The sequence below is a fragment of the Schistocerca serialis genome, chromosome 3 (genome assembly GCF_023864345.2).
Source record: "Schistocerca serialis cubense isolate TAMUIC-IGC-003099 chromosome 3, iqSchSeri2.2, whole genome shotgun sequence".
Classification (NCBI taxonomy): Eukaryota; Metazoa; Arthropoda; class Insecta; order Orthoptera; family Acrididae; genus Schistocerca; species Schistocerca serialis.
Window position 1 is genome coordinate 700,029,191 of NC_064640.1, and position 25,214 is coordinate 700,054,404.

Here is a 25,214-nt window from a genome sequence, read left to right on the forward strand (position 1 = left end):
AAATAACATAATATTGTGTTGAGAAATGACTATACAGGTGTTGAGGTTGACATTAGTAATAACTTCCTGAATACTTTTAGCATAGTACAAATGGAAACACTGCTTCTAGGCCATCAAAAAGTTCAGCATCAATCTTAGACCATGTACTTACAGATACTGATAGGAAAAATTGTATAGTATTTATAAAAGATGATGGCATTTCTGATCATTACTGCCAGACAGTAAGGCTAAAGAAAGGCTTGGTAAAACCTGCAAAACAGCAAGACTGCAAATGGATTTCTCAGAGTGCAAGTTACATACTTTTCTAGGCACTTGGAAACAAATCTGAGATGCACTGTATATAGAAAACAATGTAGATGTGAAGTTCTCTGAATTATGCGCACTGTTTATATTTATTTTTGAGGAAGTATTTCTAAAAGTAGCCACTTTGACAGCAGTGATCAAGGACAATAGATGGATACCTGTGAGTATTAAAAAGCCCTCCCACACACTAAAAATTTCTCAGTTCCTTGCAAAAGCACTACAGTACTCCACAGTTCATAAGTCACTATCATAGGTACAAAAAGGGTACTGCTTGATGCAAAAAATTCAATAAATTACAAAATAATACACAATACAGAAAATAAAAGCAAGGCTGTATGGTATGTCAGAAAATGAGAATCTGGTAAATGTAGACAAGTGTAGTAATAGTAATATAATAATAGTAGTAGTAGTAGTAGTAGTAGCAGTAGTAGTAGTAGTTTTATTTATCTGTAGTTCTCTTTTGCAAGGATATTGAACATTCCTTGGTATTACAATTTAAAAACAACAATAAAGTGATCCACATATATAGATTTACAAGCTACAATGACAAGGATGGGACATGTAGTCATCTGTGGCTTTATAACAGGAACAATGCCTGCATTTGTCTGGAATAATTTAGGGAAATTGTGGCTAGCCTATATCAGGATGGCTGGATGAAGATTGGCATCTCCACCCTCCCAAATACAAGGACACACTGTTTAAAACAGTGCTATCATAGTGTACAACACTGTTTTATAAATAAGTTATGTAATAATGATAACAGGATAATGCTACACTCTTCATTCATTTCTCACCCCCCAGTCAAAGTACACACTACACACATTATTTTGTAACAGTAAACAGACTATAATTTTGTACATTGTAATTTTCCATTTTATACTGAGTCAGTACCCCTCTATAATGAGCTCAGAAAGAGGATAAGCTCAGAAAGAGGATAAGGTGTTAGTAGTATACACTGCATAGCTTTGGGAGTAGCTTTTTCCAGAAAAGGAAAAAAAGAAGTAAAATATACAGTGAGAAAGTGTTGTGGAATGTTAGAGTTTCATTATTGTTGGTATTATTTGTAACTTTTCTAACAAACATGCTAATCAAAAATGGAATAGTGTAACACAAAATTCTCATGGAATTCGCAAATTTCATAAATGACTATTTCTGTGGTATTGCAGAGAAGCTGCACCAAAATATTTCTAAAACGCATGAGGGACCCACAATGAATTAAACTGGAAGCACAATGACGTTTCTCAGAAGAGAGAGACAATATAGAAAATTTAAAAAAGTCAGCAGATGTAGATAAGGTTGCTGTCTCCATTCTGAAGTTGTGGTTAGCCAGCATACACACTCCCTTAACTAAGGTAATAAATGAGCCCTTCAGCTCAGATATTTTTCCAGGGTAACTAAAGCACACACCAGCTGGGTCCTTACTAAAGAAAGGTATGCTAGTGCAGAAATACTGACAACTACTGGCCAGTTTCACTACTGCCTGCATTCTCAAAAATAACAGAATCAGTCATATACTGAATAATTAGTTACATGAATAAACATCACCTTTCTAATCAAGCATGGTACATTATCACCCGTTATGGAGTTTACAGAAGTGGTACTTTAAGCACTTGACAACCAGAACTGTAACAGGTGTATTCTTAGACTGGTCCAAGACTTCACACATTATTGAAAATAAAATACTATTAAACAAACTAGAAGGATTCGGTATAAGAGCAATAACAAATGAGTAGTTCCAGTCTTACCTGGAAAACAGGGTGTAAAATATAGAGCTTGTTCACACATCTGATAATGATAAAATGTTTAGTGAGCCAATTGTCAGACAAGAAACATACAAACACATGTGTTCAAGTAGTTTATTGGGTGTGTGTGTGTGTGTGTGTGTGTGTGTGTGTGTGTGTGTGTGTGTGTGTTTGAGGTTTACGGGCGCTAAACAGCGGGGTCATCAGCGCCCAAACGCATAAAAACAGGAACACATGCAGTGAAGGGACTAAGACGAACAACGAACAAGGGGAACAGCTAAAAGACACAGACCTGACGCAGTGCCAAATCCTCACATACAGAGGCAAAACAAGAGGAGAAGGAGTGCACTAAAAAAGGAAAGGAAACACAAGGAAAGGACAGAAACCGAAGGGAAACAAGGAGGTAGACGTGACTGGTTGACCTCTTACCTAAAATCTGGGTGAGCCAGTCATCCAGCAGCACATTAAAAACCTCTCCCTAAAAGCCGTGGCAACAAATTGGACAGGACACAAAACCGTAAAACCTTAAACACAGACGTTGCGTCGTCTTTCAAAATAGAGGGCAAATCCAGTGGCAAAGAAACCACCGCCCTCTGGTCAGAGAATAAAAGACAGTCAACTAAAATGTGGCGGACAGTAATCTGGACGCCACAAGCACTGCAGATTGGGGGATCCTCCCCCCGGAGTAAAAACCCATGTGTGAAGGGACTGTGCCCAATGCGGAGGCGAGTGAGGAGAACCTCATCCCGCCTGCATGACTGGTAGGACGTACGCCATGGCCGCGTGGTGGCCTTGACCAGACGCAGCTTATTTTCACCGACTGCCAGCCACTCCTCTTCCCACTGACGCATAACGCGAAAACGCAGGAGGGAGGTAACAGCATGGAGGGGGCCGGCACAGTCAACAACGTGAGGGAGGGAACATGCATCTTTGGCAGCCACATCCGCCAACTCGTTTCCCCTAATACCCACGTGCCCCGGCACCCAGCAGAAGGAAACCTCCTTCCCCTGCCGCTGCAGGTGGAGGAGGGCATCATGGATGTTCTGGACGACCGTATCCGCTGGGTACAAGTGTTGCATGGTCTGAAGGGCACTCAGGGAGTCAGAACAGATGAGGAACTTACGACTGGGAACACATCTCACCTGCTCCAATGCCCGCAAGATCGCAAACAATTCGGCATCAAAGATGGTAAACGCCGCAGGAAGCCGTAACTTGACGACTCGATCAGGGAAAACAACAGCACAACCAACAGAGTCCCCCTGTTTAGAGCCATCCGTAAATACTGGTACATGGTCGGGATGCTGGTTTAAAATATCATAAAATAAGGCGGTAAAAACAAACGCAGGAGTGCAGCTCCTCCGGTACTCCGACAAGTCTAAAAGGACGCAGGGCCTCTGGAGCAACCAGGGAGGCAGGCGAGGAAAACCTTGTCGTTGGGGGGCCACACGCTCCACACCAAGGGACTCAAGCAAATGCTTGGCACGAATCCCAAATGGTCTCGTTGCCCTGGGACGACTGGAAAAGAGACGTTCCATAGGCGGTCGGGCAACGGTAGGGTATGCAGGGGATGTAGGACAGGCAAGAAATTGACACACCCGTCGCACCATGAGGAGTTGCCGCCGGATGGCGAGCGGCGGTTCCCCTGCCTCAGCACACAGGCTGGGAATGGGACTGGTACGGAAGGCACCAGTGGCCAGCCTGATACCCTCATGGTGTACTGCGTCAAGTATCTTCAGATACGAAGGCCTTGCTGACCCATACACGGTGCAACCATAGTCAAGACGCGATCGGACGAAAGCCCTATAAAACTGCAGCAGACGTGCCCGATCTGCTCCCCAGGACCGATGGCTCAGACACTTCAAAATATTCAGTGCCTTCAGGGCCCGCACCTTGAGGTCTTTAAGGTGAGGCAACCACGACAGTTTGGAATCAAAAGTGAGGCCCAGGAACCGCGCAGTGTCGCTAAAAGGAAGAATGGTGTCCCTCAGACGCAATTCAGGGGAGGTAAAAAGACGTCGAGAATGATTAAAATGAACACACACACATTTGTCGGCAGAAAAGGTAAAACCCGTCTTCACAGTCCATGCCTCTAATCGCTGTATCGTAAGCTGCAACTGCCGACTAGCAGTGACAAGACTGGAGGAAGAACAGAAAACAGCAAAATCGTCCACAAACAAGGAGCATTGGGCAGGACTCCGGATAGTGGACGCGATACTGTTAATGGCGACGGCAAAGAGGGTGACACTTAAAACGCTTCCCTGAGGAACACCATTCTCCTGCACATACAAATCAGATAGCACATTACCAACCCTATATCGAAAGAGGCGGTGGGAAAGAAAGGACCGAAGGAAGATGGGGAGACGGCCACGAAAACCCCACTCATGGAGTTGATTGAGGATATGGCGGCGCCAAGTAGTGTCATACGCCTTATGAATGTCAAAGAAGACACCGAGACAATGCTGGTTACGGAGGAAGGCCTGCTGGATGGCCGCCTCAAGCAGGGTCAAGTTGTCTATAGTTGAACGACATCTCCGAAAGCCACATTGCGAGGGGCTAAGGAGCTGCCTGGTTTCGAGCAGCCAAACCAGGCGACGGTTGACCATGCGTTCTAACGTCTTCCCGACACAGCTCGTCAAAGCGATACTTCGGTAACTGCTGGGATGCGTTCGGTCCTTCCCCGGTTTGAGGAGGGGGATCAAAATCGCCTCCTTCCACGAGTCAGGGTACGTGCCAGATAACCATATCATATTAAAAAAAGTCAGGAGAACTTCCTTGGAAAGCAGTAACAAGTGCTGCAGCATGCTGTACCGGATTTGATCATGGCCAGGCGCAGTATCATGAGCCTCAGACAGGGCCGAATCCAGTTCCCACATTGTGAAGGGGCAGTTGTAGGGTTCAGAATTTGGAGACCGGAAGTCCAAGTGACCCCTCTCGATGGCAGTGCGGTACCGGCAGACATCCGGATCACAGTTAATAGTAGCGGTAGATTCCGCAAAATGCATGGCCAGTGTCTGGGCAATGTCTCTCGGCGCCGTGAGGAGACTTCCCTGATGCAGCAATGCCGTGACAGGTAGCTGGCCGAGTTTCCCGGAAATTCTCCTGATGGCTTCCCATACTTTCGTAGAACTAGTGGAGCGGGAGATGGAGTTCAAGAACGATTGCCAGGACCGTCGTTTGCTCTCTTTAAACACTCGCCGTGCCTTGGCCCTTGCCACCCGAAAGGCCGCAAGATTGTCAGCTGAGGGACGGCTCCTGAAGCGGCGCAGAGCTGCATGGCGGGCCTCTTGGGATGACCGGATGACCGTGGGATTGACAATTCAGCAGCATGGGAGATCACGGCTGTAACATGGTCTACCCATTCGTGGACGCTGGCACGGTGTTCCAAAACAGCCAGTTGGCTGAAAAGTGTCCAGTCAGCCCTGCAGAGGTGCCACCGGGGCGGTACCGGAAATGCCATAGCCTCATCCAGGAGGCGAATCCAAAGGGGAAAGTGGTCACTAGAATGGAGGTCAGCAGCAACCTCCCACAGAGCAGAATCCGCGAGTGCTGGAGAGCAAAAGGAAAGGTCAATAGCTGATGACGACCCAGAAGCAGTACAGAAATGAGTCGGAGCACCAGAGTTGAGGTTGCACAGTTCTTCAGACATCATGAGGCTTTCCAGAATGCGACCCCTGGGGCAAGTAGTCGAAGAGCCCCATAAGACATTATGAGCATTGAAGTCCCCCAGAAGAAGAAATGGGCGGGGGAGTTGGCTAATAAGGTCTGCGAGAGCCTCAGAGTCTATCGCATCCTGAGGTGGTAAGTAAAGTGAACAGACCGTGAGCCTCCGACCCACAAGAAGGTCAACTGCAACTGCTTGCAAGTCTGTAACGAGAGGGAGCTCAGAGGAGGGGTGCAGGTCACGGACAAAAACCGCAACACCACCCTTCGCCCTTTCCCCCGTCACATCATCTTTCCGATAGACGGTATAGCCCCGTAAAGAAGGAGCATCAGTGGCCCGAAAATGTGTCTCTTGGAGACATAAGCACAAAGGGCACTCTCGTACAAGGAGCTGTAATTCGGCCACATGCGTCCTGAACCCATTCAGGTTCCACTGTAATATGGGAGCCAGTGATTAGGGGGGCTGAACTCTCATCCTGCCTCTGTGCTTTGGAGGAGAGCCCGTACTGGCCGGAGATTTATTCCTGGGGCGAGAAGATCGCCCCCGGTCGACGTCAATGTCCATCAGCTCCGATGACGACCCAGGGGAGACATCAGACAGTACGATGGCCTCGTCATCGGACCGCCCCTGACCAGTCTCCGCAGGTGGCAAAACCTTCAGCTTCGGCGTCTTCGTCTTGGGGGGCTTAGAAGGCAGAGCCTTGTCAACAAGTGGAGCATTACTCGCCTGGGCAGAAGGCCCCATATGGGGAGAGGGAGGAAGTACCCCAATGTCAGCAACCACAGCCTTGTCCGACGTTGCGGGGAGAGCCGCAGGTTGCAAAACAACCGCAGCAGCACAAGTGCACTGGCAAACGCAGGTATTAGTGCTAACACTAGCAACCTCCGTTTGCGTAGCAACAGTGGCCATTTGTACCGGTTTTTTCAGAACGGAAGCGAAAGATGTAGTAAACACAGGAGGTTGCATGGCCTTAAAGAGCTTCTTGGCCTCACCATAGGGGATGCGCTTAGATGTTTTAATCTCCTGTATCTTCCGTTAGTCGAGATAGATGGGGCAGACCCGGCTCCAGACAGGGTGACTCCCAGAGCAATTCACGCACTTCACAGGCGACGAACAATCAGCTCCTTCATGGGCAGGCTGACCACATTTACCACAAGTGGCTATCCCATTGCACCCCAACGTAGTATGCCCAAAGCGCTGACATTTAAAGCAGCGCATTGGGTTGGGGAAATATGGCCTTACTGGCAAACGTAAGAACCCCGCTTTAACATGCTCTGGGAGTCGTGGGCAACTGAACGTGAGAATAAACGAGTCTGATTTGACTAGGTCCCCATCGACTCGTTTCATAATATGCTGCACGTCAACAATACCTTCATCAGCCCATTCAGATTTTAACTCGTCTGTGGGGATATCCACCAGGTCCCTACATGTCACAACACCCTTACTGTAGTTCAGAGTGGAGTGAAGCTCGGTCTCGATAGCGTACTCACCGAGACAGGTTGCTTTCCGAAGAGAAGCGACTTGACGGGAACTAGATGTCTCAACTAACAGAGTCCCATTGCGAAGTCGCTTCACAGATTTAAGTGTTCCTGCAATTCCCTCAAGACCCTTGTGGATGTAAAAGGGAGAAACCCTCTCAAAGCTACCCTCCTTCCGTTTAATAATCAAAAACACATTCTGATTGTCAGCATGTGCTCTGTTACGACAGTCTGACAAATCTCTATCAACACTAGGCGCTGGAGGACTCGCAGCACGAAGTCGCTTCTTCGATGGGGTGTGTTTTCCTACCAGTGGCCCACCCAATCCACTGGCAGGGGGAAATGTAGAGGTCGAAGGGTCCATTGCGGTCCCACGAGCAGCTAGGGAACTAAAGGTCCGCTCAGACAGGGCCCCGCATGCCTGAGTAAGCCTAATACAACTGGGGTGCGGCAGGTGCCCCAGAGGTTGCCCGCTTGCGACTGTTCCACCTCAACAGCCATGCATCTCATAGGCGCGGAGCACACCGGAAGATTGAGGGGTTTTTAGAGAGGTCGGCCTTCCTCGCAATCCAGGCGGTCAAGCCAAGATTACCATTCCCCGCAGCACACAACATTCCACCGCCGCACCATACGGTGGTCGCTGAAGCATGTCCGGGGGTTACGGTGACAGGAGACTGGCGGCGCCGACCAGTCCCCAGCTCAGGACCCCGGGGTCGCCAAGCCCGTACTCAGCAAATGAATGCTGAGCCCCTGGGGGCTAGTTTATTGGGTCAAATTCTGTTCTTACTATACACTGAGGAGCCAAAGAAACTTGTACACCTGCCTAATATCGTGTAGAGACCCCACGAGTACGCAGAAGTGCCGCAACATGACGTGGCATGGACTCAACTGATGTTTAAAGTAGTGCTGGAGGGAACTGACACCATGAATCCTGCAAGGCTGTCCATAAATCCGTAAGAGTACGAGGGGGTGAAGATCTCTTCTCAACAGCACATTGCAAGGCATCCCAAATATGCTAAATGATGTCCATGTCTGGGGAGTTTGGTGGCCAGCAGAAGTGTTTAATCTCAGAAGAGTGTTCCTGAAGCCACTCTGTAGCAAGTCTAGACATGTGGGGTGTTCCATTGTCCTGCTGGAATTGTCAAAGTGTGTCGGAATGCACAATGGACATCAATGCATGCAGGTAATCAGAGAGGATAAATACACATGTGTCACTTGTCAAGAGTCATATATAGATGTATCAGGGGTCCCATATCATTCCAACTGCACATGCCCCACACCATTACAGAGCTTCCATCAGCTTGAACAGTCCCCTGCTGACATGCAGGGTCCATGGATTCATCAGCTTGTCTCCATACCCATACACATCCATCTGCTTGATACAATTTGAAACGAAACTCGTCAGACCAGGCAATATGTTTCCAGTAATCAACAGTCCAATGTCAGTGTGGACAGGCCAAGCCAGGCGTAACGCTTTGTGTTGTGCAGTCATCATGGGTACACAGGTAGGCCTTCAGCTCCAAAAGCCCATGTTGATGATGTTTCGTTGAATGGTTTGCACGCTGACACTTGCTGATGGCCAAGCATTGAACTCTGCTGCAATTTATGGAAGGGTTGTGTGGTGTCACCGCCAGACACCACACTTGCTAGGTGGTAGCCTTTAAATCGGCCGCGGTCCGTTAGTATACATCGCCACTATCGAGGTTGCAGAGCGAGCGCCGCCACATGGCAGGTCTAGAGAGACTTCCTAGCACTCGCCCCAGTTGTACAGCCGACTTTGCTAGCGATGGTTCACTGACAAATTACGCTCTCATTTGCCGAGACGATAGTTAGCATAGCCTTCAGCTACGTCATTTGCTACGACCTAGCAAGGCGCCATTATCAATTGCTATTTATCTTGTGATGCATGTACCGTCAGACCGATGTTCACCAATCATGGATTAAAGTTAAGTATTCCAGAAGCTACATACTATTTTTGCTACTATAAAGACCTTGTCCTGTTCCAGACCTCACGCCATCCTGCGTGAGCTTAAACGCGTGCCTTTTGGCTACCTGTCATAGTGGATTGGCTGTCTTGCCAGTCCACAACAGGTTGCACTTTTTGTTACATTGAACAATTCTCTTCAGTTGTCGTTGGTCCCATTCTTGCAGAATCTTTTTCCGGCTGCAGTCATGTCATAGATTTGATGTTTTACCAGCTTCCTGATGTTCACGGTACACTTGTGAAATGGTCATATGGGAAAATCCCCACTTCATCGCTATCTCAGAGATGCTGTGTTAAAGCGCTCATTAAGGGACTGTAACACCACATTCAAACTAACTTAAATCTTGATAACCTGCGATTGTAGCAGCAGTAACTGATCTAACAACTGCGCCAGACAATTGTTGTCTTACATAGGCGTTGTCGACCGCAGCACTGTATTCTGCTTCTTTACGTCTTTCTGTATTTGAATATGCATGCATATACCAATTTCTTTGGCACTTCAGCGTATATCAGTGACTTTCGAGACAGTATAAGATATGAAGAGAAAATTCTTTTTGCTGATGACAGTAACACCATAATCAATGCTGAAACACTGTAGCTCCTAACAGAGAACTTAAATCAAATGCCCAAGGATGCTTACAAGTGGCCAGTATATAAAAAATTAACAGCGAACATAAAGGAAACAAATTGCAAGCTTCACAGCACAAAGAAGGAAAAGAACTGTAGGAACAAGAATAGATGACATACCTCTAGATAATATAACACATAGAAAGTTTTTAGTTTTCAGTTAAATTGTCATCAGCATACTATTCAGCTTAGTGTTCCAGCAGCAATTTGTAAGACCTACTGTCACGTGGTGACATCTGGCTAAAGTTCACTTACAGTTTTGAAAACTCTTGTGTTGTGTGCTGATGCTGGCAAATTGTTCAGGTTGGTCACAGCCAACTGGTGAGAATCACTGAATCTAATGATTTCTTTTGGCAGAATACATGAATTGATCACATTTCCTTTTGATATAGTGTGTGCCACAATAACTTTTACTGGTCCGGTTATGAATTTTAAGATTGCTTACATATTTTTGTATTTCTTTGGCGACTAGAAAAAAAGTAGATGTTCTGACAGACTGACCTGTAGCGAGGCTTGATTCCTAAATTAGGATGGGATGGGGCAATCCGGCTGTGAACTGATGAAGCCAGTGAATCTCAATGTGAAAACATGCTTGCCATAAAAGCACAGCCTGATATGTACATCCGTCATTGCAATACTCTACTTTTAGGCCTTATTTCCACTTTTGCTGAAAATTCTGACAATGTGGTTCATACTACCTGGATAGAACAAAATACCAGCTAACCACTTACGAACCATAGGAAATTATGAGTGAGATTCACTTCCTACATTTGACTTGATTTGCCATGATAACTTCCCACGAGTTATCCCACAAACTGCTACCAACAGCAGCAAACAACAGAAAAGCTGCTGACACCATTAAATGCACTTTTACCTGAGGTACCATTCAGCCATGCATTCAGTTCTTTGCTAAGGATTCTTTTCTGTGGATCAAAGGTGCAAACTATGGACACAGTTTTCAAATCATAGAAAAGCAACATCAGAATAATAACCGAAAGCAGTAGTTGGGCTCATTGTAAACACTGTTCAAAAGACTTGGTATACTTGCTGCACCAGATTAGTACATCTATCAGTCCTGGTTGCATATCAGGGAAAACATTACTTAGTAATGCACTAGCACTTCTATACATGATCAAAGAACAAGAGCCATATTAGACTTGCATTTATCAAGAAAAACAAACAAAAATACTCAAAACAGCATTAAATAAGGGAGTGAAACTGTTTAATAAATTGCCCTGGGAGATGAGTAAGATTAACATACATATGTTCAAAAAGGCAGCTAAACATACTTAATAAGTAATGCATATTACACAATCAAAGATTGCTTACGGGTTTCAGATTAGGGTTTTATAATGAAAGAGGACAAATATAACACACTGTCACATAAAAAGCAAATATGCCATGATCAACAGTGCATGACAGTAATGTAGTGACATTCTCCTGAGCTCAACATCTTATTCACTCACTCACTCAGGGAGGGAGGGAGGGAGGGAGGGAGGGAGGGAGGGAGGGAGGGAGGGACGGAGGGAGTGTGTGTATGTTTTGTTGACACTGCTTTTTGGATGGGCTCAAGTGTGAACATAGAGATGTGGATGTTCTATGGTCCTGAAGGCACCATGGTGCAATTTGCCTACAATCAAGAGAACACACTACTTTATGTACCAAACAACCAGTGTAGTTGTAAAGACACTACCTTCTTACTTGGAAGTATGGGGTTATGATTCCTTTTACGGGACACTGCCGACCACCTGACCTACCCTAAAATGTACTTATATATGCTGTGTTTGTATACTGGAGCTATTTAGTGAAAAATGAGGTGATAATATTTAGCAATATGACATGTACCACTAAAATGCATAAATCTGATGCCAAAATTTTCAGGACAAGCAATAATATAAATGTAGACTATGACTGGCTGATGGGACCATGTTTCCTGTGTTGTGATTGGTTGACAGACGCAAATCTAGCAGCTGCCATCTTGAATTCAGTGATGACACTAATGTGCCACATTTGGAGCTTTTTGTTTTTATACTTGTGTATTACAAAACTATGCAGTTTCAGCGACAGACTGCATTGAACATTTCTCCACGACACGTCATTTGTAATACAGTTTGATGTGCGGAAATGGCAGGAAGTGCAACGTATCTATATAAAACCTTTTCCAAGGTAAATCCTCTGGAAACTACTAAAGGGGACCCAGTATTCCTTTTTTTATAAAAAGTTATTGCAGTTAGAAAATGGCTGAAAATTGCAACTGATCTCCCCCCCAATCCCCACCCAAAAAAAAAAAAAAATAAATAAATAAATAAATAAATAAAAATTGATCCCATGTACCATAAAAATGATGTATAATACAACAATGAAATTTTAACAGTGCAATGGGCACAAAAAATTTTAATTTTAAGCTGGGTTTAATGTGCCCATAGTAGTTGTGGAGCTCATACCACATTTTGCAGCCCCCTACTGAAATCCTCATAAAGCTAGGATTTTGTTTATCTTGAGCTTGAGTTGTCCACAGCCTAGTTTTATTCTGTAAGAAACATCAATGCTAAATCTTATTGAGACAAGAGATGGTCAGGTGGTGATCACAAGGGCATTCAGTCTGGAATGGCCCACTTGTAACAACAAGAAAGCTTACTGTTGGCCAATAAGAGAAACCCAATTCAGTTTTTACCAAAATGAAATTTCAGGTTTGAGTAACATCTCCAAGACTGTATGGGGTCCCATAAATGCGTACAAAAAATGTTCTGATATGAAAGGGGGCAGTAATTGAATACCAGAGACAGGCAGGCAGGAATCCAAATGACAGGAATATTTTTAATCAAAACTATGCTGAAGTAGAACAAAAATTCATAAAAGATACCAGTAGCTTCCACAAATCAAGGAATATGAACATTTTCGTTGTCAGAGAATACATTTTTCTGTGGCCAACAAATGAATCACCAGTAGCAAATGTAAAACACACACAGATGCCCAAAAACACTCAGGATTTTTGTGGAAAACGTACTAATGTAGTCGTGCTCAATGGTCAGACACATTTCCGATATGATAAACTAAACAATGGAAAATGGGATATTGCTTAAATAACCGAAAAATAATAAGGTTGTGCCTATTTACACTGAGGTGACAAAAAGTCAAGGGATAGCAATATGCACAAATACAGGTGGCGGTAGCATTGCATACACAAGGGTTAAAAGGGCATTGCATTGGTGGACCTGTCATTTGTACTCAGGTGATTCATGGGGAAATGCTTCCAACATGATTATTGACACTCGAAAGAAGTAAACAGACTTTGAACATCGAATTGTAGCTGGTGCTAGATGCATGGCACACTCTGTTTCAGAAATTGTTAGGGAATTCAATATTCTGAGATCCACAGTGTCAAGAGTGGGCTGAGAATGCCAAATTACAGGCATTACCTCTCACCATGGACAACACCGTGGTCGGTGGCCTTCATTTAATGACCGACAGCAGTGGCATTTGTGTAGAGTTGTGAATGCTAAAAGACAAGCAACACTGCTAAAAATAACCACAGAAATCAATGTGGGACATAGGACAAATGTATCCATTAGGACAGTGCAGTGATATTTGGTGTTGATGGGCTATGGCAGTGGATGACCAACCAAAGGCCTTTGCTAACAGCATAACATTGCCTACAATGGCTCCCCTGGGCTTGTGGCTGTATGAGTTGGACCCTAGATAACTGTGGCCTAGTCAGGTAAATCCTGACTTCAGTTGATAAGAGCTGATTGTAGGATTTGAGTGTTAGGGGGAGACCCCATGAAGCCATGGACCCAAATTGTCAACAAGGCTCTGCGGAATCTGGTGGTGGCGCCATAATGGTGTGGACCATGTTTAAGTGTAATGGACAGGGTCCTCTGGTCCAAGTGAACTGATCACTGTCTGGAAATGGTTATGTTTGGCAACTTGGAGACCATTTGTAGCATTTCATGTTCCCAAAAAAGGATGGAATTTTTATGGATGACAATGTGCCATGTCACCAGGCCACAAATGTTCGCGATTGGTGTGAAGAACAGGCTGGAAAATGTTTTGGCCACCCACATCCCCCAACATGAATGCCATCAAATATTTACAGGACATAACTGAGAGGTCAGTTTGTGTACAAAATCCTGCACCGGCAACACATTTACAATGATAGACAGCTATAGAGGCAGCACAGCTCAATATTTTCGCAGGGTACTTCAACGACTTGTCGAGTCCATGCCACATCAAGACGCTGCACGGCGCCGGAAGAAGGAAGTCCGACACTATATTAAGACGTAAACCACAATTTTTATCACCTCATTGTACACGGCCAATGATAAGAATAATCTGGAAACTTACAGGCCAATTACTATTACATCTGCCTTGCCTATTGTGGGAAATGTCTTGAATGATAGTACGTTACATTTTACATGAAATAACATTGGTCTACTCTACAAGGCACAGCATGACCTAAGAAAATATACATCTACAATAACCACAACAGCTAATTTTATAGCTAAGGTAACTGATGCATTAAATAAGGTAAGAAGAGTCTCTCAAGTTTTCCCTAACCTATCAATAGTATTCTGTCGTGTATGTTACAATATAAAATAAACAAAATAAACTTTTACTGCATCATGGGCAAAGAGGCTGACAGCATAAAATCATCTATGTGACTAAGAGCAAGTGGATGCAAAATGAATGACATTACTTTAATTGTGCGCTCTCGTGTCAACTACATGCCTTCAGTGTATACAGAGGGAATGTCTGATACGAGTCGTCAGCTTCAACCAGTGACATAAGAAACACGAGACATATACTGTAAACAATATGGTAGCTACAATGTGATGTTGCTCGTGAATTTTCAAGTGGGCTAAGCAACAGATCAGTCTGACACCACAATCAGGTTTTTTACTATCACATTTGTTGGCCTCACAAACTAAAAACAAAACTGAATACATAATCCAAAAGGTTATGTGACACCAGCCATCAACATTACATCACTGGCCAAAGCTGATGACTTGTTGAACATTTCTCTTTATCCTCTTCACCCATATAGCCAATCCACCTCAAAGTGAACCTTCATGAGTGGTTTTTTCAAACTGACTTATATAATTACAAATACTGTTCATAAATGGCTTAAAGACTGTACTTCTTCCAAATAAGCTTTGTTTTTAAAAATATGTAATATTTTAATTACTAAAAATATATCTTTTTTGGTCAGATTTCAACAAAATATGTGTAACTGTAACATCTAGATAGCTATTCCATAAATAACACTGAGATGCCAGGCTCAGGGTTCATCCAACCACCTTCACAGTAATTCTCTATTAATCCACACAAGAACAGCGTGTGGGAAAAACCGAACACCTATATCCTGCCATGCAAGTTCTGATTCCCTTATTTTATTATTATGATTATTTATCTCTATGTAGATCGGCATCAAAAAAATATTTTTGCGTTCAGAGGAGAAAGTTAGTGATTGAAATTTTATGAGAAGATCACACTGCAATTGGAAACATCTTTGTTTTAATGATGTAAACCCCAAATCCTGTATTACGTCTGTGACACACACTTCTCTATTTCTCGATAATACGAAATATACTGCCCTTATTTCAACTTTCTCAATGTACTCCGTTAAACATGTATGGTAAGCATCCCACACTGCACAGCAGTATGCCAAAAAGAGAATGGAGAAGTGTTGTGTAGGCAGTCTCTTTAGTAAATCTGTTGCCTCTTCTAAGTGTTCTGACAACAAAACACAGTCTTTGGTTTGCCTTCCCGATATCATCTTCTGTGTTCTTTCCAATTTATGTTGTTCGTAATTGTAATTCTTGGATATTTAGTTGAATTTCTGGCCTTTACATCTGGGTGACTTACCATGTAACCGTAGTTTAATGTATCTCTTTTAGCACTCACACATTTCATTATTTGGGGTCAATTGCCAATTTTTGCACCATACAGATACCTTTTCTAAATCTATTTGCAATTTGGTTTGATCTTCTCATGACTTTACTACATGATAAATTATAGCATCATCTGGAAGGAAACTTCCTTTTCATATTGAATGGTAATTTTCCCCTGACCCACAGTTCTGGGGGACTTTCCCAAAATCTACACCTTTTCCTAGACATCTCCAGTCCTTTTATTTCACCCCTCTTCCTTCCCCTTCAACCCTTCTGCCTAAAGAAGGCGCCAATGGCTCTGAAAGCTTGGTAATTACAACTGTTTTTTACTTGTGTTTTCTGCCGCCGCTTGGTGAGTAGATTTGTTATCTATCCACTTAAATAATTTTGTCAACAATTCGCTGTTTTCGTTGTTAGGTAGTTTAGTAGATATTTCATCATAAACATTGAGAGCCACGGAAAAATAGCCTTTCCTTAAAACTGAGTGCAAATTACCGAGACTATACTCATAGTGTTAGATACTAAGAGCACTTACTGACTTCTGACTAACTTTAAAAATAATTTCAAACAGTAAACATACCACAATGTTGTCTGCCCTGTACCCAAACTAGCTGTAACAGTGCTTATTTCACAGCAACAGGAAGTCGGAGAAGATTATTGAGAAAATTTTGTGCTGAGAATCACATAGCATTTATGTGTGGTTTCCGGATAAAATATTGCATAACCTAAAAATATTATGCTGAATTACATAATAATTTAATTAGTTTAAATTTTAATTAAAATTTTAATAACTGAATAATTCATTGTGCATTTTTTTTATTTTAATGCTCCGCTACATAACATTTTAATAAAATGGAGCCTTCAACAATAGCTGTTAAGTCTGACCAAATGGTGTAGTGTCAGGGAAAGCCGAAATCTGATCCAGTGAAGTGGAGGTAATATTCAGAAAAAGAAAAGGAATGTGACAAAGCTAGAAGACTGAAAGCGAAGGAAAATGTAGGTAAGCTTAAAGAAGAAAATAGAAGACAGATTCAAGAAAGAGTACGGCTGCATAGGTAGATTCAAGAAAGAGAAAGACTGCATAGGCAGAAAAAGAAAAAAGGTGCAGTTTGAACTGCACATACTTCTGCCTCATCTATTAGGACTTCTGCTCAGTCTTTTGGAAGAGCAGTGTATAAAGCTAAAAATGTTTTACAATTAGTCCCAGTAAGTAACCAGCTTTCTTAAAAAAAAATTGTAGTTGACTTTGTTGGACCTTCAATGTCTTCAGCCCCTAGGGAAACCAGCAAATTATCAACTTTGATGGATAATGTCAAATTAGCCATTCAGGAGTTGTTCTGCAGTGATCAAAAATCTCTTATCTGGTAAAAGATCCAATGTGCAGAAGAGATATTTTTAAGGTTGAATAACAAGTACATTTTTTTCGTTTATTTCAAAATAGTTTTTGAAACAAATGCCTAGTGTCTGAATGGGACACTAGTTCTAAGGTAACTGAACCTTAAAGCAAAGATACAATCCACTTTCATAGTGTTTTGTGCATCAAACTTGTTTCTTAATGTTGAAATTATGCTTTGCACAATGGACAATGTTAAGTACAATAAATAATTAAACTACACGATATTACAGTTTAAATTGTTATAATGCTAAATTTAGTGAGGTCTTGACATTGGCTGAGAAACTGTTAAACTGAGCTCTCTTCATTTATGTTGGGCAACAAACATTTTTTAACATTGTAACTGAATTTTAGGCAATGGACAGTATTATACACAGTAATTAAAATGCACAATCTTACAGTATTAAAGGTAATATGGTTATGATGGCATAGGTTTGTGTGGATGTGACAATGGTTGAGAGCTATGTAATTGAGCATTAATAACTTATGCTGTGCAAATGAACATTGTAAATTACATTTTTATGCAATGAGCAACATTAACACAGTACAAGTTGTATTGCTGAAGTCTAAGGAGTAAGCACGATAAAGAATAGGAAATTCTATTGCATTTTAATTCTTTGTTATAGTAAGTGTCATTGTGGCAGTTTGTGGGTACATGGCTGGTTGACTGCTTCACATGATACAAGCAATCAAACACACATCAGCAAACTGAAACAATGACACATACTGCTGTGGATGGGATTGGTGGCATAGTGTTTGGATGGCTGTGAAATGTAGAAGAATTATTGTTTCATCAGCAGAAGATTCCTATGCTTACCTTAAGAAGCATGTGAAGAGTATCTCAATGTCTAATGTACCTCTGTCAGAAGTAAAGAAAGTTGGTATTTGTGCCCTGGAAGTTGAGGAACTAAGTGCAAGTACAAGGCTTCACTACAACCCAAGTCTACTCTGATTGTGGATTGTGAAGAAGAGTTTGGCAACGTAAAAGTGGAGGAAGTGAATGCAGACTGTTTTAGTTTAAGTTGCTGCTGCAAGCTGCAAAGAGAATTTAAGGAATCTAAACTAATATAAATATGTTGGTGTATGACAAAGTGCTGTGGATGAAGACTGTGACGTGAAGATGTTTTCACAATCTTGCGAAAGCATTAAAACATTATTTAAATCAAAAGAAAATGATGTTTCTTATCTAAAATTAAATAATATTATGGCTATGTTACCTATGCCTAATATTACAATAAAAGGAAGAAGGTTTTTTTATGAATCGTGCAAAAATACTGATGTTTCAGAAACATAGGCTTAATACAATTCAACTGCTCTCAGAACCTTGAAAAATGTAACTTTGTTTCTTCTAGAAAACTAAATTAATAATGTTAATGTCAAAAAGATTCTGAGTTACAGTTTAGAACGGAAACAAGTCTGGAATTCGTAACAATGATGTTCATTAACACCTGTTACAATCTGTGCAATACCTGATACACTATATTTACCTTTTAAACATTTTGTTAAATATTAAAATTACTTGCCCTGCAATAAACAGTAAATCCAATTTTTACTTGTACCTCAGAATTTTATCATCAAGGTTGAAGATCTTAACTCCCTTACCCTGATGTGGTTTTAGAAGTCCATTTTAATTAACACGTGTTACACTACTTTCTTCACGGAAAAAAATAAACATTATTTTCACAAGATTATGCACTTTTCTCATCAAAACTCAATTACAGAAGCCAGTCTGCTTACACAGGCAATTCCTATCAATCACTTTATTTTAAATTTATTTCTTTACAAGAAACTCAGCTTTTCAATTTTTGCAATGCGAATCATCTCTGACAGTGCAAACTTAAGCATTAAAAAAGCAGTGTACTGTGGTTACTTCCATTCTTTGATAGCATATGGAATTATTTTCTGGGGAAATCAACCTCTTGCAAAGAAAATATTCAATGCTGAGTGATGTGTGGTGTAGATGCAGTTGCAGAAGCCTATTCCGGAATCTGGGAATTCTTACAACTACTTCTCAAGACATATATTAACTTGTGTGTTTCATAAGTAAAAACACTGATTTATACAAATGTAACAGTGAATACCATCAGTACAACACAAGGAGGAAACATGATTTCCATACTGAAGGTAAAAAATTGAAGGTTGTGCAGATGGGTGTACAGTACTCTGGTATAAAGATCTTTAATGCTTTTCCTCCAGATATCAAATGTGAAATAGCCAACAAATGTACATTTAAAGAGCTTCTGGGGCAATTTCTTTTAGCCATGTCATTTTACAGTTTGGAAGAGTTTATGAAACACAGTGAGACACTGTCTTAAAATAAAATAAGATGTATTATCATATAAACTGAACATTAAGCTGTACATGCATGTCACATAGTGTTAACTGCTTATATTTAACTCTCTGGGTTATATGACCTTTTCATATTTAATTTACTATGGGGCATGAAAGGGAAGCAGTGGTTGGGAAGGGTGTGAGACAGGGTTGTAGCCTCTCCCCAATGTTATTCAATCTGTATATTGAGCAAGAAGTAAAGGAAACAATGGAAAAATTCGGAGTAGGTATTAAAATCCATGGAGAAGAAATAAAAACTTTGAGGTTCGCCGATGACATTGTAATTCTGTCAGAGACAGCAAAAGATCTGGAAGAGCAGTTGAATGGAATGGACAGTGTCTTGAAAGGAGGATATAAGATGAACATCAACAAAAGCAAAACGAGGATAATGGAATGCAGTCGAATTAAGTCGGGTGATGCTGAGGGAATTAGATTAGGAAATGAGACACTTAAAGTAGTAAAGGAGTTTTGCTATTTGGGGAGCAAAATAACTGATGATGGTCGAAGTAGAGAGGATATAAAATGTATACTGACAATGGCAAGGAAAGCATTTATGAAGAAGAGAAATTTGTTAACATTGAGTATTGCTTTAAGTGTCGCGAAGTAGTTTCTGAAAGTATTTATATGGAGTGTAGCCATGTATGGAAGTGAAACATGGACGATAAATAGTTTGGACAAGAAGAGAATAGAAGCTTTCGAAATGTGGTGCTACAGAAAAATGCTGAAGATTAGATGGGTAGATCACATAACTAATGAGGAGGTATTGAATAGAACTGAGGAGAAGAGGAGTTTGTGGCACAACTTGACAAGAAGAAAGGACCGGTTGGTAGGACATGTTCTGAGGCATCAAGGGATCACAAATTTAGCATTGGAGGGCAGCATGGAGGGTAAAAATCGTAGAGGGAGACCAAAAGATGAATACACTCAGCAGATTCAGAAGGATGTAGGTTGCAGTAAGTACTGGAAGATGAAGAAGCTTGCACAGGATAGAGTAGCATGGAGAGTTGCAGCAAACCAGTCTCAGGACTGAAGACCACAACAACAACAACATGTTTTATACCTTGTAATCTGTAGGCCTAAGGTTTCTCATTTCATCATATTGTGTTATGGATCATTGTAGTAGTTACATAACTTTCTAATCTTTACTTGTAAACACAGTGTATAAGTACTTGTCATTGACAAAGTAAAAATTTACACACTACATCCATGTGAAATTCTCACAGTTGGATCCATGGCACTATAAATAAATAAATGTGATAGTTTTGAGCTTTTTATGCTTGCAAATGTAATAATCATTACAATGGAATGCCAACATAAATGACAATTTAGTAATGCATGTAGATAATGCTTCACTCATAGCAAAAAGGAGACACTGAAGTATAATTGGAACAACAGCCTCTGAACAAATATTTCAGTGAGAATAACTTGTCTCTTGTTTGTAAATGCAAATAAGACAACATCCGTACATACAAATAAAACTGTACAAATTAATATATATGCCTTACACCATATACACACAACTGCAAAAATGAAAAATCATACATCTGAAAATAAACTGTACTGCTCAGTTAAATAACCATATACATGTTTCCAGTGTTTAAATTAAGCAATAAGTACCCTTAATAGTTTGGTGGGTTTTATCCAATTAAAGAGCACAAGGAAAAGGCTGCACAGAAAAGGCATCCACATTAAGAAATAAATTTAGAGGTTACTTAGTTTATCTTTCTATATATAGGTTAAAAGACTATGCCTCCATGCAAACTAGACAGCGGGAGAAATTAAGATATCTGGGCATCCATAAAACAAGAACTGTACAGTTTCTAGTCAATGAAAGAAAGAATGGAATATCCCGGTGTTGCTCTTTCTAATATGTTCCAGGCACCATAATGCTGCAGACAGGCATGGAACCAGGGATTCCATGATTCACAGTCTTTTACTGTATTGCCCCTTCCCCCAGATGCAACTTACTGTCACATTTACATTTACTGTGTCACAGATGCCTAGTGGTTAATACACTGCTCTTGATTATTCTTACTAAAATGCAGGCGTGGTGAGGAGGGGGAGCGGGGGGGGGGGGGGGGGCGCAGCATATCCTGAATCCAGCCCCATACCCCATGATGAAGACTATCACTTTGAACACCCACCCCCCCTTATCAGGATGGTTCAGTGCACAGCTGCAGAAGTGAAACTGCCAAAGTGGATTTAAACATGTTTCAATCTCAATAAGGATGTGTGCAAAAATTTTGGATTGATTTTGTGTATACATTCTACAAGTTACTGAGTTTAATTTGTATTTTTATGGGTTTTTGTGAAATTACGTATAAATATTAAAGAAATAGTGTTTGTTTTGACCACATAAATACAATGGAGAATTTATATGACTGGATGAAGGAATAAATAAATGAAGTCTTTACAGACATGTATTATGCACTTTTTTTATTATTCGATTTCATACTGAAACTTATACGTAACGTTTGATTACGGAGATAACAATACGAAGGCAAAACATAGGCACACCCTGGGGGGCAGCCATGCACACTAACATCAAAATCTCAATACATTTACTCTTGGACGTTTCTCATTCACCATTATCGTTTGCGATATAAAGAAATATTTGTATCAGTTTACGCGTTTTCCTGTTACATGCAGCTAAGTAACGTAAATTTTCGGTAAAATTATGTACCGACTCTCATTCTGTATCTCTGATGTAGTTTCACAAAATGTAAATAAATATGAAATAGCAAACACGTTCCGCTGGTAAACATAAGTCTTCAAACTATACTGTAAACGTCACTGACAAATGTCATTACCTCTATGCTAATCACGTAAACCAGCAGAATGTGTACAAGTAAACACTCTGAACTAACGAATTCTAGGCACAAGATGACAGTTATTTGTACACTGGCTATAGACGGACTTGTGGTATGGTTTTTGACATATTAAATGTGTATTTTCTGAGGGGCCAGCCCGCCAATATACAAAACACATAGCTGTTAGAGTTAGAACACTAACCTTTGACATCCCCGCTTAGTTTGTTTGCCATTCTTTGTAATGTGCACACTTTATTTATCAACAAATAGTTACCACCACCTGAACCCTTATAAGAAAGTCCCACAACCAGTACACTACCCACCTATCCGACACCTGACTACTCCCATCATGTATACCGACATATTGAGTTTTGAGTCAGAGAGAAATAGCAGAACAACCAATAGAAACAAACAATCGTGAACAACGACCAGAATCTCGAGCTGTAGGGTTTATATCGATCTTTTGTTGATAATATAAATTACTTTAAAGAAATAACGTAAAGCCGGGTTCACAAACGCAACAAAAGTGTCGCACAGCTACTGGCAAACAGCAGTTGCATACGCGATCTTTCAGTTTTTAGTGGCGCAACTTACGAAATGCATCTTTTGTCATGACACAAAATGTTCGACTTGGTTGTACTTTGTTACGCCACTTTCCTTCCACCACGGCTCCCTGGTGGCTGTATTTCGAAATACGGGCATTCCGTCACAGTTCGGTGTGGTTTCGTCTTATTACCGAAAAAAGTCAAAAGAGTGGCACCGAGCGAGGTAGCGCAGTGGTTAGCAAACTGGACTCGCATTCGGGAGGACGATAGTTCAAACCGCATCCAGCCATCCCGATTTAGGCTTACCGTGATATCCCTAAATCGCTTCAGGCAAATGCCGGGATGGTTAATTTGAAAGGGCATGGCCGACTTCCTTCTCTAAGCCGATGGGACCAGTGATCTCAGTGTTTGGTCCCCTTCCTAAAATCAACCAACCAACTAAAAGAGTGGTCGGCAGGTGCACTTTCGCAGCTTCTGGAACCAACAACAATATACACTCCTGGAAATTGAAATAAGAACACCGTGAATTCATTGTCCCAGGAAGGGGAAACTTTATTGACACATTCCTGGGGTCAGATACATCACATGATCGCACTGACAGAACCACAGGCACATAGACACAGGCAACAGAGCATGCACAATGTCGGCACTAGTACAGTGTATATCCACCTTTCGCAGCAATGCAGGCTGCTATTCTCCCATGGAGACGATCGTAGAGATGCTGGATGTAGTCCTGTGGAACGGCTTGCCATGCCATTTCCACCTGGCGCTTCAGTTGGACCAGCGTTCGTGCTGGACGTGCAGACCGCGTGAGACGACGCTTCATCCAGTCCCAAACATGCTCAATGGGGGACAGATCCGGAGATCTTGCTGGCCAGGGTAGTTGACTTACACCTTCTAGAGCACGTTGGGTGGCACGGGATACATGCGGACGTGCATTGTCCTGTTGGAACAGCAAGTTCCCTTGCCGGTCTAGGAATGGTAGAACGATGGGTTCGATGACGGTTTGGATGTACCATGCACTATTCAGTGTCCCCTCGACGATCACCAGTGGTGTACGGCCAGTGTAGAAGATCGCTCCCCACACCATGATGCCGGGTGTTGGCCCTGTGTGCCTCGGTCGTATGCAGTCCTGATTGTGGCGCTCACCTGCACGGCGCCAAACACGCATACGACCATCATTGGCACCAAGGCAGAAGCGACTCTCATCGCTGAAGACGACACGTCTCCATTCGTCCCTCCATTCACGCCTGTCGCGACACCACTGGAGGCGGGCTGCACGATGTTGGGGCGTGAGCGGAAGACGGCCTAACGGTGTGCGGGACCGTAGCCCAGCTTCATGGAGACGGTTGCGAATGGTCCTCGCCGATACCCCAGGAGCAACAGTGTCCCTAATTTGCTGGGAAGTGGCGGTGCGGTCCCCTATGGCACTGCGTAGGATCCTACGGTCTTGGCGTGCATCCGTGCGTCGCTGCGGTCCGGTCCCAGGTCGACGGGCACGTGCACCTTCCGCCGACCACTGGCGACAACATCGATGTACTGTGGAGACCTCACGCCCCACGTGTTGAGCAATTCGGCGGTACGTCCATCCGGCCTCCCGCATGCCCACTATACGCCCTCGCTCAAAGTCCGTCAACTGCACATACGGTTCAAGTCCACGCTGTCGCGGCATGCTACCAGTGTTAAAGACTGCGATGGAGCTCCGTATGCCACGGCAAACTGGCTGACACTGACGGCGGCGGTGCACAAATGCTGCGCAGCTAGCGCCATTCGACGGCCAACACCGCGGTTCCTGGTGTGTCCGCTGTGCCGTGCGTGTGATCATTGCTTGTACAGCCCTCTCGCAGTGTCCGGAGCAAGTATGGTGGGTCTGACACACCGGTGTCAATGTGTTCTTTTTTCCATTTCCAGGAGTGTATGTTTATTTTTTTGTAGCTGTGTGTGTGTGCGTGTGCACTTTTGTAAACCGACGATGTAGGCCTACCCAAATAAACTTAATAAGTTACGAAAGAAAAAGAGTCGTACGAACTTCGTGATCTGTGAGACCTACATTAACGAGTACAATGAGATTCTAAGAAGAGTTATGTGCCGACAGATGATATTCATGTGCCAGCTGTTGGTTAGTTTGCCATAGCAGACAGCACTTTCTTCTTTGAATGTTATTTCTTTTGTAAATGTGCTTGTGGTCCCTGATTTATTACTGTGCGAAATATGTTGTTGGGTATAACATTTGGGCTTCGTCTTCCTTGTATTTAACTCTTGTCACAGCTGTAATGCTGTAGTTTGCACTATAAAATTAATACCTATTCACTTGTTCTCAGTCGACACGATGTTGAAAGCTGTACAACTACGTAGAATTGGTGGCGTCCTTTGTGAACGGTAGCTGACGATGCCACTACAGAAAGCCACAAGCTGTAGCATCACATTGGTTGCGTGTGTGAACCTAGCT

The 25,214-nt window shown here is 42.4% G+C and overlaps 1 protein-coding gene across 7 annotated transcripts in view; it reads right to left on the minus strand.

Annotated features, from left to right (window-relative positions):
* LOC126470571 (myb-like protein O) overlaps positions 1–22,601 on the minus strand; it is a 102,908-nt gene extending 80,307 nt beyond the window's left edge. For 6 of the 7 annotated variants that reach the window (XR_007586247.1, XR_007586246.1, XM_050098518.1 and 3 more), the window contains exon 1: positions 22,544–22,584. Coding sequence is in view for 5 of the 7 variants with exons in the window: in XM_050098518.1 (XP_049954475.1) it covers positions 22,544–22,583 (40 nt within the window). In the remaining 2 variants the exon portion in view is untranslated. Of the gene's footprint in view, positions 1–22,422 lie in introns of all 7 variants that reach the window. The other variant, XM_050098519.1, reaches the window with a different exon arrangement.
* Between the last annotated feature and the right edge of the window lie 2,613 nt (positions 22,602–25,214).